At 27.2% G+C, this 14,902-nt stretch overlaps 1 protein-coding gene across 5 annotated transcripts in view; it reads right to left on the bottom strand.

The window, feature by feature from the left end:
- LOC103579357 (PH and SEC7 domain-containing protein) overlaps nt 1-14,902 on the bottom strand; it is a 54,093-nt gene that overhangs the window by 4,582 nt on the left and 34,609 nt on the right. For 2 of the 5 annotated variants that reach the window (XM_053739145.1, XM_008560718.3), the window contains 11 exons: nt 12,723-12,776; nt 9,635-10,046; nt 7,325-8,741; nt 6,680-6,915; nt 6,266-6,459; nt 5,088-5,280; nt 4,768-4,937; nt 4,163-4,379; nt 3,428-3,572; nt 2,762-2,905; nt 818-1,984 (listed from right to left, as the gene is read on the bottom strand). In XM_053739145.1, coding sequence (XP_053595120.1) covers nt 1,733-1,984; nt 2,762-2,905; nt 3,428-3,572; nt 4,163-4,379; nt 4,768-4,937; nt 5,088-5,280; nt 6,266-6,459; nt 6,680-6,915; nt 7,325-8,741; nt 9,635-10,046; nt 12,723-12,776 — 3,434 coding nt within the window. In that variant the 3' untranslated portion in view covers nt 818-1,732. Of the gene's footprint in view, nt 1-816; nt 1,985-2,761; nt 2,906-3,427; nt 3,573-4,162; nt 4,380-4,767; nt 4,938-5,087; nt 5,281-6,265; nt 6,460-6,679; nt 6,916-7,324; nt 8,742-9,634; nt 10,047-12,722; nt 12,777-14,902 lie in introns of those variants that run through there. The other 3 variants (XM_008560720.3, XM_014444653.2, XM_008560719.3) reach the window with 3 other exon arrangements.

Below are 14,902 nucleotides of genomic sequence, written 5' to 3' on the forward strand. Positions count from 1 at the left end.
TCATTGGACTGACTGGTTATTAATCTTTGAAATAAAATAATAATAATAATAATAATAATAATAATAATAATAATAATAATAATAATAATAATAATAATAATAAAAAATTAAACAACTCGAGAGTCTTAAGATGCAGTTGTGATTAAAGTTAATTATAAAAAATTTAATGACAGATACTTATCACATCTAATTGACACGTGGCATTACATTTAGAGTAGAGTAAACATTAAATAATATGAATGTATAAATATTAGAGGTGTGCAAATCGAATTCGAATCGAATAATTTGGATTATTTGTCAACTTTAGAATTATCCGAAAGTTTTTGAAAAATTCTGATCACCTTTCAAATATTAAATTTTTAGTCAAATTTAATTTTCAAAAAAGTCGAATTATTCTTAAGTTCGAAATATTCGCACACTTGATATATTTAAAATTTAAATAAAGAAAGAAATATAAAGAAGACAATAATCATAATAATAATTTAATATAAAAAATAATATATATATATATATATATCTATTATATAAGAATAAGAAACATTGATCATACAACATCAGATCTAATATATAATAAATACAGTTAGAGTCGAAAATATGAAAAGCATGAGTTTTTACCTCGTACCAAAATTAAATAATAATTCAAAAAAAAATTTTATAATTTTTTAAAAATTATACAGGTTTTTTTTTGAGCAAAAAAAATGTCAAAAACTGTCACTATAGTGAACTTGTAAATTGAGTAAAAAAAAAAATATAAAAATATTTTGCCCGGGAAACTTTTAAATTTTACTTCAAAATTTTTAATTTTTGAAAATTTCAAACTGGGTGGAGTAATTTTTGACGACTTTAAATTTACTTTTACTGACAGGAAATTTTTTAAGAATTCGGTTTCAAAAAATTAATTTTTGTAATTTTTTGATCTGTTAAAAAATTTGAAACAAAATTTTGGGAACGTGATTTACAAAAATACAGGGTTCAAAAAATACTTAAGGGTCTAGTATTTTTAACCAAAAATTTTTGAAGTTAAAAAAAAATTGTCAAATTTAAAAGTCCACCATAGTGATAATTTAAAAAATATATTTTTACATGGGTTAATAAATAAATGGTTAAAAATAAAATACATAAGCCAAAGCTATCATAAATTTAGTAATAGTACAAGGTATTAATTTATAATAATAAATTATTAATTTTCGTGTTGTAAAGTTTACTAAACATTTAGACCAGCACCATGTCGTATACGTTTTTGTTTAAAAACAATAAATCAATAGCTTGTAGTGACACATTATTAATTTATAAAACGTTATTAAATACAAATAACAATAAACTTATTAATTGTTAATTTTAATTTTAATTTAAATCTTAAACATTTAAACACTTTCGTTAAAATTTTATCGAAAAACAGCTTTAGCTTTAGTTTTAGTAATAGTTTTTTTTTCTAACATTTTTTAGTGATGACAGTTTTTGCTTTTCTACTGAGTATTTTTTTTTTTTTTTAGTTAATTTATGAGTTAAACATAACAAAGAACCAACACCATATCTTTTCAGCGTGTGTAATTATTTAATTACCACAATAAATAATTAAATTATTTGACGTTTTAAAATTTGTGCGGTATTTTAAATTTATAATAAATGCTGATAAATATTTAAGTAAATATTGAATTACTTTATGTAATTTTATTGGTTTTACTGGTAATTATTGTTACATTACACAGGCTGAAAAGACACCCATGACGCGTCAACCGATATCACCGCCGTAGTCCTGACCATTCAGCAGATTACGATTGTAAATGGCGGCTCTGTAACTATACCTATTTGTTGGTGGACGATCTGGAACAGGTGGTGGTACCACACCGAGTTCTGGGTTCAGTAATGCACCACCTACACCTTCGTCGACTTCACCGATGCTGCTTTCTACTAATGAAGGCTCCACTTCTGTGAACGCCAGTCGTGATCGTAATAAATACGAATATGTTTTGTATCTTTTTAACTATTAACAAAAAAAATAATAATAATATTTATTAATTTAAAAATAATAATTAATAACTAATTGGGTAAAATTTTTGATATTATGGCAAAAATATTGGTCGTATAAAAAAATTTTTGCAATAAAAGTTGTTCGAAATTTAATTTACAAAAAAAAATGTCTCTTATAATTTTTTCATAGGACTAATAAGAAAGCTGTAATTTCAAAATTAAGGTTTTGGTAATTATCAAAAATTTGAATCAATCATTATGAATCTTAATTTTGGAATTACGGTGAAAATATTAGTTTTATCAAAAAATTTTTCAAACGAAAGTTGTAGGAAATTTAATTTTATAAAAGTAATGTCTCCTATAATTTTGTCATAGGACTAATAAGAAAGCCGTAATTTCAAAATTAAGATTTTGGTAATTATCAAAAATTTGGATCATTTATTATGAATCTTAATTTTGGAATTACGGTGAAATTATTGGTCATTTAAAAAAATCATAAGAGAGATTTTTTTTAGAAAATTAAATTTCCTACAACTTTTATTTGACAATTTTTTTGATAAAACCAATATTTTCGCCTTAATATCAAACATTGAAGCATTCATTCCAAAATTAAGGCAAAAATCTTGTTCCTAGTTATAAGCCTGGTCTAGGGGTCGTAGGGAAAATTTTTCTTGGAATTTCGCTCAATTGACATCAAAAATGACATGGTCAATTGACGTCAATTGTCTGACAACTTCTACGACTTACATTACTAACTTTGTATAGTTAAATAAATAAATATTCATAAAACCTCATAATGAAGATAAGCGTCTTTTTCTTTATAATTTTGTACAGTAAGAGCTTTAGCTCCCCGTTCAGGAGGGTGTCGCCGATGTTCCTCTAGCTCTGCTTCTAATCTACTAACTCTTTCTTCATGGTCCCTTAATTGTTCTCGCTAAAAAAATACCAAATAATAATTTTAAATTATTTAAAAAATAAAACTAAAAATAATAATAATCTATTTCAGACTAAAATGTAATATTAATTAATATTATTAATTATAATTAAGAGCGTAGGCACTGCAATTAGGATAATAAACCGGGCGTGTTCAGTGTCTTGTATGTCTGTGTATAAATGTTGTTATCATATATATATATATAATCGTATATAATTTATCTATTTATTTAAAATTAATATTTCGCACTTTGTCGAATGAGTTTTCATGCATCTCCGATACGAACTTATACGAGAGATTGCCTCAGTGTGTGGAGGAATGCTTGAAAATAGAAGATAAAATCAAAATCGATTATTCAAATAAAATTTAACTTCATATTTTATTTTTAAAAAAATATTGATGGTAATTAAGATCAAGTTTTAAATAAAAATTTGTTAGATTAAAAGGATAGTGGTAAATATAAAATAATAATAATAATAAATAAATAAATAAATAGGGATTGGATTAATTGACGATGCTTACAGGCGTCAATTTGGTGTGACTGCAGGGAAGCAAAGGCCGCTGAAACTTTCGTTGAGAACCTACCGCTCCGGCAAGAGGTTGACATGAAAAACTCGCGCATACAAAATTTATTGTATCTATCCACGATTGTAGCTCCTTTGAATCACTAATAACAAATAAGAAATATATATATTAAATTTTAATTAATTTTTGGGTATTAAGTAACAGTTTCATTAAGAGAATTCTCAGCCCCTCCCCCCACAATTTTTAAAAATATTCGATGATTACTATCGTGACAGTATCGAAATTTTATTAATTGATAAAAAATTAAAATTAATTGATAAAAATCGAATTAAAAAAAATTATTTATAGTTGACATCAATTAGGAGTTAAATGAAATTTAGAAAAAAAATTCTAGTGAAATTTTCATGTAAAAATTCTACATAATTTGAAGTGTCAAATTTTCGTTTGACTGCAAATTGATGTCAACTGTAAATAATTTTTTTTTAAATCTACACCTTGGAAAAATTGTAACTGAGTGTGAGTATGCCCTCAAATTTTTTAGGAATATAAAATAAAATGATTAATATTGGAGCTCTGGTTCAAAAACTAGACGTCTCGTAGATGGTAACCAGCATTACTTTAATCAATTTTATTCCACGGCTTTAAAAGCGTTTTATTTTTATTATTTAGTATATTTATTTATTTGAAATTCTACTAAGTACAAGATATAAAATAAAATAAAATGTAATTTACCTAGTTTGGAAGAGATATTCCGCCTGGTCGGCAGTCTGGAGCCTGAAAACATGTTGCTTCTTCGTATAATCCGAGGCTTTAGTTGCGAGTGCATGATGAATTCGTACTGCGTTATGCAAGCTGTCGTTACGGAAACCGTGCTCGTCTTTGTGTAAATAAAGTACGAGTTCTCGTAAGGTACAGTAATACATTTTCCATCCTCGTTTACCAAATGGAGCTGTAGTAAAAAAATACATAAATCATTACTGGGTTTATTTACTCAGTAGTTTTATTTTTAATTTATGCATTGAAAGAAAACATTTAGGAAATATTTAAATTCACAATAAAAAAAAATTTAAAAAACATTTTTATAAAAAAGTATATTAAATCCTTAGTTAATAATTTTTTTTTTTTTTTTTTTTTAATAAAATTAAATTTTTTTCATAGCAAAAAAAATTTTAATCCTCAATTTAAATGAAAATAATTTTTTTCTTTTTAATTTTAAAATATTTTTTGAATTGAATTTCTCTCCATATTTTTTTTTTTTTTTTTTTATAAATAAAAAAAGATGTTTTTTTTATTCTTGAGACTTTAAAATAATTTTAAAGTAAAATAAAATTAATTACTTTTTTTTCCATTAGCATCGTAACAGCATTTGCGCATAACGTATCCTTTTTTGAATTCCGTTGCACCAGAAACGTTTGGCACATCAAGGAATGGATTACCAGAAGCTGATGTAGCAGGTCCGTCACCTGACTGGATTACTTGGGATGCTAATTCATCACCGTCATCATCCCTAATTTATTTTTTTAAAATATTTTGTTATTAATTAAATATTTTATTTCATCAGATGATTTAAATTTAAATTTAAAAAAAAATAGAATTAGTAGATATTTATAGGAATTTAAAAAAAAAATGAATATTGTGTAATGAAGAGTACACTTACAGAGCCCATTCAAGTGGATAAGATTTAATCGCTGTGTAAAGTTGTTTAAGCACCTCTCGGGGAAAGTTATCGCCGTCATTTAGCTCTGAGAGATTCTCTATAAATTGTGAACACGACATTTTTCTACCCATATTTTGACCATGTAAATCTGTATTGAGCAGCATTATCGCACATGTTAAAGTATGAACGGCATCTAAAAATAGATAAATAATAATTTTATTGATTCTTCAGAAATTTTTTCAGATATAAAGTTTAATATCGCGGATAAGAATCTAAAGTAAAATAGACTTTTATAAATTTTATACTAAAAGTCATTTATACTAAACGGTAGTTGATGACTGTTACTACTGACAATCAGTAAATTTTTTTGGTGAGTCATTAAATGCATTGAGGAAGTCAATTTGAGCGGAAATGGAAAATAGAGTGAAAACTGAGCAATAATTAAACTATGACTGTTCATTAGGATGGTCGTTAAAAATTAAATTTTCTCGCCCCATAAAAAGTTTCTTTTTTTGTGAAAAAATACATGGGTAATTTTTTTTTTCTTTTGAGGCAAAAAGAACACGTGCCTCAGAATTCAAGTTCATTTTTCGATACAATCGCGGTTTTTTTCAAATATTTTCATAAATATACATTTTATAAAAAAAATGAACATGACCTTTTTTGTCAAGAATTTAATTTCCTACAAAATTGTTCCTATGATTTTTTCCTCTAATCTGCATATTTCATGAGATATTTAAAAAAAACCGCGATAGTTTCGAAAAATGAACTTTAATCCTGAGACACGTGTTCTTTTTTATTTAAAAAGAATAAACCAAATTCTCCATGTTTTTTTTTTTTACTAAAAAGAAGCTTTTTATGGGACGCCTGAAAAAATTAAATCAAAAGACCTGGGTTTGATTCTCGAACCACAATTATTTTTTCTCAGTTTACTTATAAAACGAAAAAAAACTGATTATTAATTAGATTAATTAGAAATTAATTTGTCGAAAATTAAGTTATTTTTTTAATTAAATAATAATTACTTTAAAAAGTTTTAAAATAGTAATTGAATAAAAATGTCAGACTGAATTAAAATAAAAAATTTAGATAACAGTTTAAATTTAAATGCCCTACATATTAAATAACCGGGTGATGGTTATTACGCGTACTAATTAATATAAAATTATATAAGTTACCTTGGGAATTAAAAGAGCCAGGATTACAGTCGATATATCTCTTTGAAAAATGTACAAGTACTCGTTCTCTCTCCTGAGTCTCTCCCGTTAACGAGAATTGAGCGAGAAACTTTCTTAGCGCCACGTCCAGCGTGTCTCCTTCAAAATTAAAGTATCTCAAGTATTCTTCGGCAACAGCTCGAGAAAAGTCGTTGCTGAAATAGAAAAATACATATATATTTTAACAAATAAAACTAATCATTCATTTTTTGTAATTAGTAAAAAATATTTCGTCAATAGGTTAAAAAAATTCGCATGAATTTAGGACATGTTCTTAAAATTTTTTAGATTTTCAAAAATTGTCTTGGAAATTTTATAAATTTTACATGAGTCTATATGAAAGAAAAGAATTTTAAAAAAATGATTTATAAATACTTTTTGCTAAGATGCCTTGAAACATCAGACTTCTTGAATCCATCAAGCGAATACAGTCTCTTGGCAAGTCTAACAGCCGAGGGTAAATCAACTGCCTTAGGGCTGTAATGAAAGCTATGGAGGCTCTCAATATCACTTTCTTCATCCGCTGACTGCGGTGGCGATTGTCCACTTTGTTTTTGTTCCTCATACAAATAATTAACAGCTTCTCTGTCATCCTCATTGTCTTTTAATTCCTACCAAATATAAATATTTTAATTTAAAAAAAAAAAAAAATAAAATAAAATAAATAAATAAATAATTCCAGAGATCCGTAATTTTTTAAATTAAAAACTCAACAAAATATAGCTTGTAATTTTTCAATCACGATTAAATTACAGGCAGAATTAATTACAGTTTCCAATAATTTTTACAAGGATAACTAATTTTAAACCATACGTCATTCGTCTGATATATTTATATAAAAATAAATATCGGAATATGAATATCAATTTTGTTAAAAAAAAAACTGGTAATTTAACTGACGAATCTCTGGATAAATTCCCCAGAAAAGTGACAAGCAGCGGAAAGGAAGCAGAGAAGGAAAAGCTACAAGACGGATTAAAAATTACGCAGGTTTCTAAGGACAATGGACGTCAGGAATACCTGGTAACCACAGAATTCAGCGTTGGTTGAACTCACGCTGGAAAGCGGCCGCTGGTCGTTACCACCTGAGCTTTTTCGTCGATTTTGCCTCGGACTTCCGGCAGTATTATTATTATTACTATTTCTACTATTCGAATTATCCTTATCAGGACCTTTAACTTGTATAACAATACGATGATCACTCGTGTCTTGATTATAACCAGTTTTAATTCGCCTCTGTGGCGGTTCACTAGCAAGAATTGTTGAATCACTATCACTTGGATCACTAACCATCATAATATCACGTGCACTGAGTATATCCATTGTCTCTTCATCATTGTAATCTGGACTTGACATATTACTGATAGCTTCCGATTGACTTAGATCACCATTTGTCGGATGATATCCGCCCCCACCACCACTGCTACCACCACCACCGGCACCAGCACCTCCACTGGCACTGCCAGGAATGTTTGAACAATTATTGACATTATTTGAATCAGTCATCATCATCATTGGCAAACTATTTATCAAGTGCTGCTGTGTTCCCGGTGTTAATGTACCGGCATTATTACTAGAGCCGCCAATACAATTTGGATTTACTGTATTCGTACAAGAATTACTACCGGGTAATGGAAACCTGCGTGATCCAGAATTAGAAGACATGACAGACGATGATACTGATGTTGGTGATGCAGGTGACAAAGAACGTTGCGGACTTGTATCTTCTGTTGACGATGAATTACTTCCGGTTGATGACGACGATGACTGAGAACTGCTGCCATTTTGACAGCACGACGTCCGTTCAGATGCAGATGGTGAACTTACTGGTGCATTATAAGTCCACACTATTCGTTCACTAGACACACCTTGACCACTGTCGGGTCTTGTGTCTAACAGAGTATTTAAACTAGACGTTACGTCGTCGTCGATATCAATATCAACTGCACTCATAGACGGGTCCTTTTGAAACTGTAAGTGATCCTCGGAACGCGACGTTCGGACGAATCCGCTGGAGTAACCGAAACTTGATATCGCTGACTTTGAGTCTTGCATGCAGTGCGTGTGCTGGTGATGTGTGCCAGCTACGTCGCGCTTTATTAGACCAACTGGGGATGTGTTTGCTGAATTAGAACCGCCGCTGTTGATGCCACCACCACCACCACCGCCTCCACTGACGGCATTGGATGTTGTGTTGTTTTTGTTGTAGTTACGGTTGTGGCCCATCATCTCGTTGGGACTCGTTGGTACCGAGTTGTGATGGTGATGGTGATGATGATTGTTGTGGTGATGATTGTGGTGATGATGCCGATGGATGTAGTGATTGTTGTACCTCAGTGAATCAACTTTTTTCTGATACTTTGGCAGTAGTCCTGAGCTCTGTTGTGTGCGTGATAAATTTAACATCAGATCGCCTGTCATCATGTAGGCTTCGAACCTGATAATGTATTTTAAAAAATTAATTAGGAAGTTGCACAGTAAAAAATATTGTGTAGCTGTGTTAAAAACGGTCGGTGTTAAATTTTTTGTCGGGATTATTTGGTGTTAAATCGAGGCATTTCAGTGTTACTTTAAAATTTTAAATCGATCTACTATTCAACAGTTTAAAAGTGTTACTTAGTATGAAAATTAAAAATATCAACATTTATTAAGAGTTACTTTAAAATTAACACGAAATTTATGGTAAAAAGTAAATCGATAGTCACGGAAGAATTATTATAAAAATGAAAGTAAAATCGACATTTTATAAATGTTAATTTAACTTAAAAATTTTTTTTATTAATATATTTAATTTACCATTTACTAAAAGCTGGAATTTTTATCATACTAATAAAAAATATTTAGTTATAATTTCGAATTATTTAATGTAATGTTAAAATTATTTTTTCGCTAATTAAAAATGTGTTTTTGTTTTTTTAAAATAAATTAATTGATTTACTATTTGCAACTGCTATTAAACATTACGTGATTTTTTAAAAATCTTGACTCTAATAAAAAGATTGTTTACTATCAAACAATAGTTTAATGTTAAATAATAATTGTTGTGACTTTGATAATCTCAAAATAATATATAAATTATCTTTACTGAATATCCATCCTACAAAAATAAAATATGAAAGTTAACATTTTTTTTGTCGCCAGACATTTAAAAAGTGTTAAATTAACTTCTCGTATTACCGGAATTTCGTGCTGAGATTTTAACCCAAATTTTGTGTTTAAATTCCCCCAAATTGTGTTAAGAAATAACACAAGTATGTGGACTGTTTTTAACACAGATTATGTTGATTTTAACACAATATTTTTCACTGTGTAACTAATTAATTAAATTACCTTGGTGTATTTTTTTGTTTAGTAAATTTTTCACCAGACAAAGGCTCCCACTGGGCTCGTTCCTCCTCTTTGAAGCTGTCGGCTGATGGAAGAAGTGCCTCAAACTCTGATGAGCCCGAGGCGTCACTGTACGATCCATTACTTCTTTTAGCATACTGATTAACACTTTCAACTGATGGTAATGAATTATCTGATGAATTGTTATCAAATATACAATTTACTGATTTAATGTTATTTTTGTCCTCACAGTTGCCCAATGTCTTGGTAGCTAATGAATTTGTCGTTGTGTTATTATGGGAATTTTTATCGACACCCACAACTCGGGACGGGCAACTGTTTGTCGACAGCTCGGCCTCGCAAATTCCCTGTCCTGGTGACAGCAGTCGCTTCACGTGCGCTTTTATTGCCGGATCTGCAAGTTAATAATGACATTAAGATGAGCCTGCAAGTATGTGACCTAAATAACGTCACATTACGCCAAATAAAAATATAAATTATTAATATAAACTTAAAAAATATATGACGAATAAAAAATTTTATTTTTCAACTCGGCTAAAATTTATTTTAATATTTTTATTTATAAATTAATAATGTCCTTTTCAAATTAAATTTAAGTATTAAATTATTTTTTATAAAAAAAAAAAAAATTATTCTACACAGAAAAAAAAGAATTTTTTGATGCAAAAAATTTTGACTCCCCTCAATAAGTTTTTTAAATGAAAAAGAAACATTTTTTTTTGGCGGGAAAAAATTTTTCGCGCCAATAAATTTTTTTTTGTATAAAAAAATTAATATAAATTATTTCTGATAAATCTATTGTGCGCAATTTTAATAGATAAGAAAAAAAATGTTATACTTTATGATAATTTATAGATAAATAAATACATATATATTTATATGAAAAAAAAATGATATTTATTTAAATTGAAATTTGAAATAAAAAAATTAGTGAGGACTGATTTTATCTATAAAAACTTATCATCAATTTATGATGATTTTTTTTTATCAGTCTGCTATCACAGCTGCCAGATTTAACAGTTTTAATTTTAAAATAATAGAATCAATCATTTTGCAATACGATAAGAAAATTGACAATTTTAAAAATAGTTTCGTTACTAAAAAATTTTTTCATAAATTTGGATTCTATATAAATCAGTAAAGTATAAAAAAAATATATAAACATAAAATGTATGATTAATATGTAAAATTAATCTTTTAGTAATTTTTATAAATATATATGACATCACTTTTATACATAATTTAAAATTCAAATTTTAAAAAATATTTAATTTTCCATTAAAAAAAAAAAATATTTTATTTTACCAAACGACCATGATTTTAAAAATGAAAACTGAAATAAAATATCGAATATTTCAATGCTGACAATTTATCGATTTATTAATAGCAAATCGATGTAGTATATAAATCACATAATACACATATGTTCACCAGTTAAATAAAGAAAAATAATATAATTCTCTTTACATCTCTTACACGCACACTTTTACTCAACATACAATCCGATCTCTTCTTCTCTCTTTTCTCTTTCATATCAGCCTGTCTACGTCAACTTATCTCATCCCACGTGTCTCTCAAAACGTGTGTATTTCTATAGAGAACAACCAACCTTATCATTATTCTGAATGAAAGCCTACAACAGATTCCTCTATCTACTGATAAAATTTAAATAAATTCTCAGTGTTAAAATTATTTAAACTTTTATTTATTTATTTATAAGTCAATACTTGACTGACATTTAAAAACAAAATTCTGTATTAATTTATATTTGTAAACGGAGTTAAATAATTGGTTTTTAAAAAAATAAAATTCCCATATTTGGATAATCAGATTTAAATTATTCAAAATTATTGTTTATTTTACGGTCTGGAAATTTTATCGTTCTACTATTGTATTATGAAGATCAATATATGAAATTGCCGTCCATATCAGGAGTTTTGGCGCCCCACCCAATAGCAAGAAATGTTTGAAAGCAACTTTATACATACATACATACAAAGATATATATGTATACGTGTTATACATTATGTTAACTCGCTGAGTTTGGGTAACCAGGGCAAATGTGTCAGTTACGTTACATTCAATATATAGAGAATAACATAAACTAGTATATATGTAATATCAATGATAATATGACAATGTACTATTCCGATTTAATATTTACTAACAATATCTATCTACAGATATCTGTCCATAATATGTATATATGTATATGGACATAATGGAGACGGTATTAAAGGTCAAATAAAAGTGTCATCTAGAGCAAAAGGCAAATGTACAGATGAGATATAATATGGAGTGAGACGTAATATAGTCAGCAAATGTTAAATTATTATAACAGGGATTTAAAAAGATATTATTTTTTATGAGTTTATATAAAATGACAATCGATAAATTGGATCAATATTTATTATTACTATACACAGTATAACAATAATAATAATAATAATAATAACTTATTATTTATTAATTTAGCAAAAGCTATAACTCTTAAAATTTTGAAAATTTCAACAATTTTTTTTATATATTCATAATTTTTTATACAATTTTATATAATTTTTATATAATTTTATATAATTTTATACAATTTTATATAATTATTCATGTAAATTAATCAATATACCTAATATTTAACTTAATAAAATTTTTTATCTTTATTTTAAAAATTTCAATCCATTTTTCACTCACTTCTTATTTTAACTATTAATCCATTTAAATCCCTTATGAACAACCAACCTCTGCTGTATTATAATAATAATTTATATGTACAATAATTACTAACCGTGAAATTGTTAATTTAAAGCATATTAAAAATTATTATACCGGAAATTTAATAAATATATAAGTGATACTGACATTATATCAGTCATTTAATTATTAAAATAATTATTTGTCATTATTAATCCAATCAATAAATTAAATAAAATATCAGAGTAAATATTTAATTTAATTTTCACAAAATTATAATTAATACCATAAATGAATAATAATTAAATATTGACTTTGAAACAACTTATAATTTAAAAACTTAATTATTTTATTAGTAAATAATTTAAATAAAAATACTCACCCCTTCGAAGTTTCAGGGTAACGGGATCGGAGGAGAGACGAAGACATTTGAGCACTGCAATTAATAAAACATTATTAATTAATTAATTAATTAATTAAATAAAATATAATATATTTTTATAAGCGTGGTGTCGGGACGAACGCACGATTGTAGACTGGGTGTGGAACCAAACTCACGACGTAGCTTTAGTTTAGATTTCTCTTTACTTTATTCTCGTTATCGTGTTTCTCTTTCTCACTTTACACTGTCTTGCTTTAATACTTATAGTACAGTACTTGCTTGTGTTTACTCTACTCTACTGTACAGACTACAACTACACTACATTCAGTATATGATAATAATAATAATAATAATAATAATAGTGTACTAGTATTGTATATATGTACAGTGAACATATCCTGTCTCAGTCGTTCGCGGTCTCGCGGTTTTAGTCGTTCACACTGCGGCAATCTTCACACAACTAAAGTAATAACTCGACGGATTCTGATTGGAGTATAGTAGAGATGATACAGAAAACCCAGCACCAGATGATGTGCAGTAATATATGTAACTGCAGTTACTAGCAGACTAGACACGTACGAATTCTCTTACGCCCACCAAGTCAATGAAACTCTGGCTCTGGGGTTGTGACTCTTGTGCGTTAGGTCAGGAAAGGTCGATGTGTTGCGCGCGCTTACGAGATCCACTTTTACACCTTATTATTTATATAGATAGATTACATGTAATTTAATTTAACCGTACGGATGTGAAATTGGACATTTATATATAGATAGGTAAAGGGAGTATATGTGTATGTGTGAGTTTGAATGAATTTTTATTTGGTCTTAGTGACATTGAATACTGCAGAACACGAGATTTTCTGAACTTTTTCTGAACTTTTAAAAATTTAAGAGAAAAATAAATAAATATAATAGTTCAAAATTAGTTGTTTCTGAACATATTTTGCACAGAAATTTGAAAAATTTAAAAAAGGTTCGTCATTGTGTCACGTTTTAATATTTAGAATAGTCAACACTTTTTTAACTTTTTTTCAACAATTTTTTTCACATGGGAGAGGGAATTATTGTTTTGGTTGGAAATTTTTTTATGGTTTAATTGGAAATTATTTTTGAAAAGTGGAATGAATTTTTTATTAACATTATGTCGAATATTAAATTTGAGCTGAATGTATTATTGATCATTTTTTTGGTTAACGAAATTTAAGAAAAGCCTCTGGGTAAAAAAAAAAAATGACGAATTTGATTTTTTTGAATTAAATTTAAGTTAATACTGAGTTGAATTTTATTTTTTGACTTAAATGGAAAAACTTTACGTGATTAATAAATTGTAGAAAATTTGTGAAGTTGAAATTTACTCCGAATTGAATTTGAATTTAAATAAAATCCATAATCATTCCAAATTCACTTCCGATTTTCTACAGTGTATCAATTTGAATTAAAGAATAAAATTTGTGTTGTAGTTTTTTGACCCGAGCCGCTCGAAATCATCAGAATTTTAAAAATGACTCAAAAAATTTGAAAAAATACGGAATAAAATTGCCTTCATTTTTAAATAAATTTTTTTCCATTAAAGTTTTTTTGAAAAAAATTATTGTCGCCTTTGGCTCAAATGACAAAAACGCGGGTTGTAATATTTTACTATTCCGTAATTCGTGTAAAATTTTTGTCTCATTAACTGAAAAATTAAATAAAGATAAAAATTTAAAAAAATGAATTTAAAATCTCATTAGAGAATAAGTAAAAATTTTTTTAATTTAACCAGCAACATTTTAATTTAACACCTTTTTTTATTTTACTAATTTGCGAGTCCCATTATTGTCCGCGTAATGAATAATTAAAAATAATCAACAATAAATACAGACACGCATTATATAAATTGATACTCTCCAACTTTTAATTATATTAAAAAATTAAATTATCCATTAAAATAAACTGTCACAATAAATATTTAAAAATAATTAAATTCGTCATTTATTTTAATTAATTAAAAAAAAATAGTGATTACGTGCCAGTGCAGTTTAATTATTAAAAGCACGCGTTTTTCATTTATTTTGACACACTGATATGAACATGACAGTGAGATTAAAATTTTATTTGCCATAGATTTTCAGATAATCGTTAGTGAGGTTAAAAAAATGCATTCATACATATATTTTTATATATATTTGCAGTTAATCATAG

This window comes from Microplitis demolitor, chromosome 5 (genome assembly GCF_026212275.2).
Source record: "Microplitis demolitor isolate Queensland-Clemson2020A chromosome 5, iyMicDemo2.1a, whole genome shotgun sequence".
In the NCBI taxonomy this organism is placed as follows: Eukaryota; Metazoa; Arthropoda; class Insecta; order Hymenoptera; family Braconidae; genus Microplitis; species Microplitis demolitor.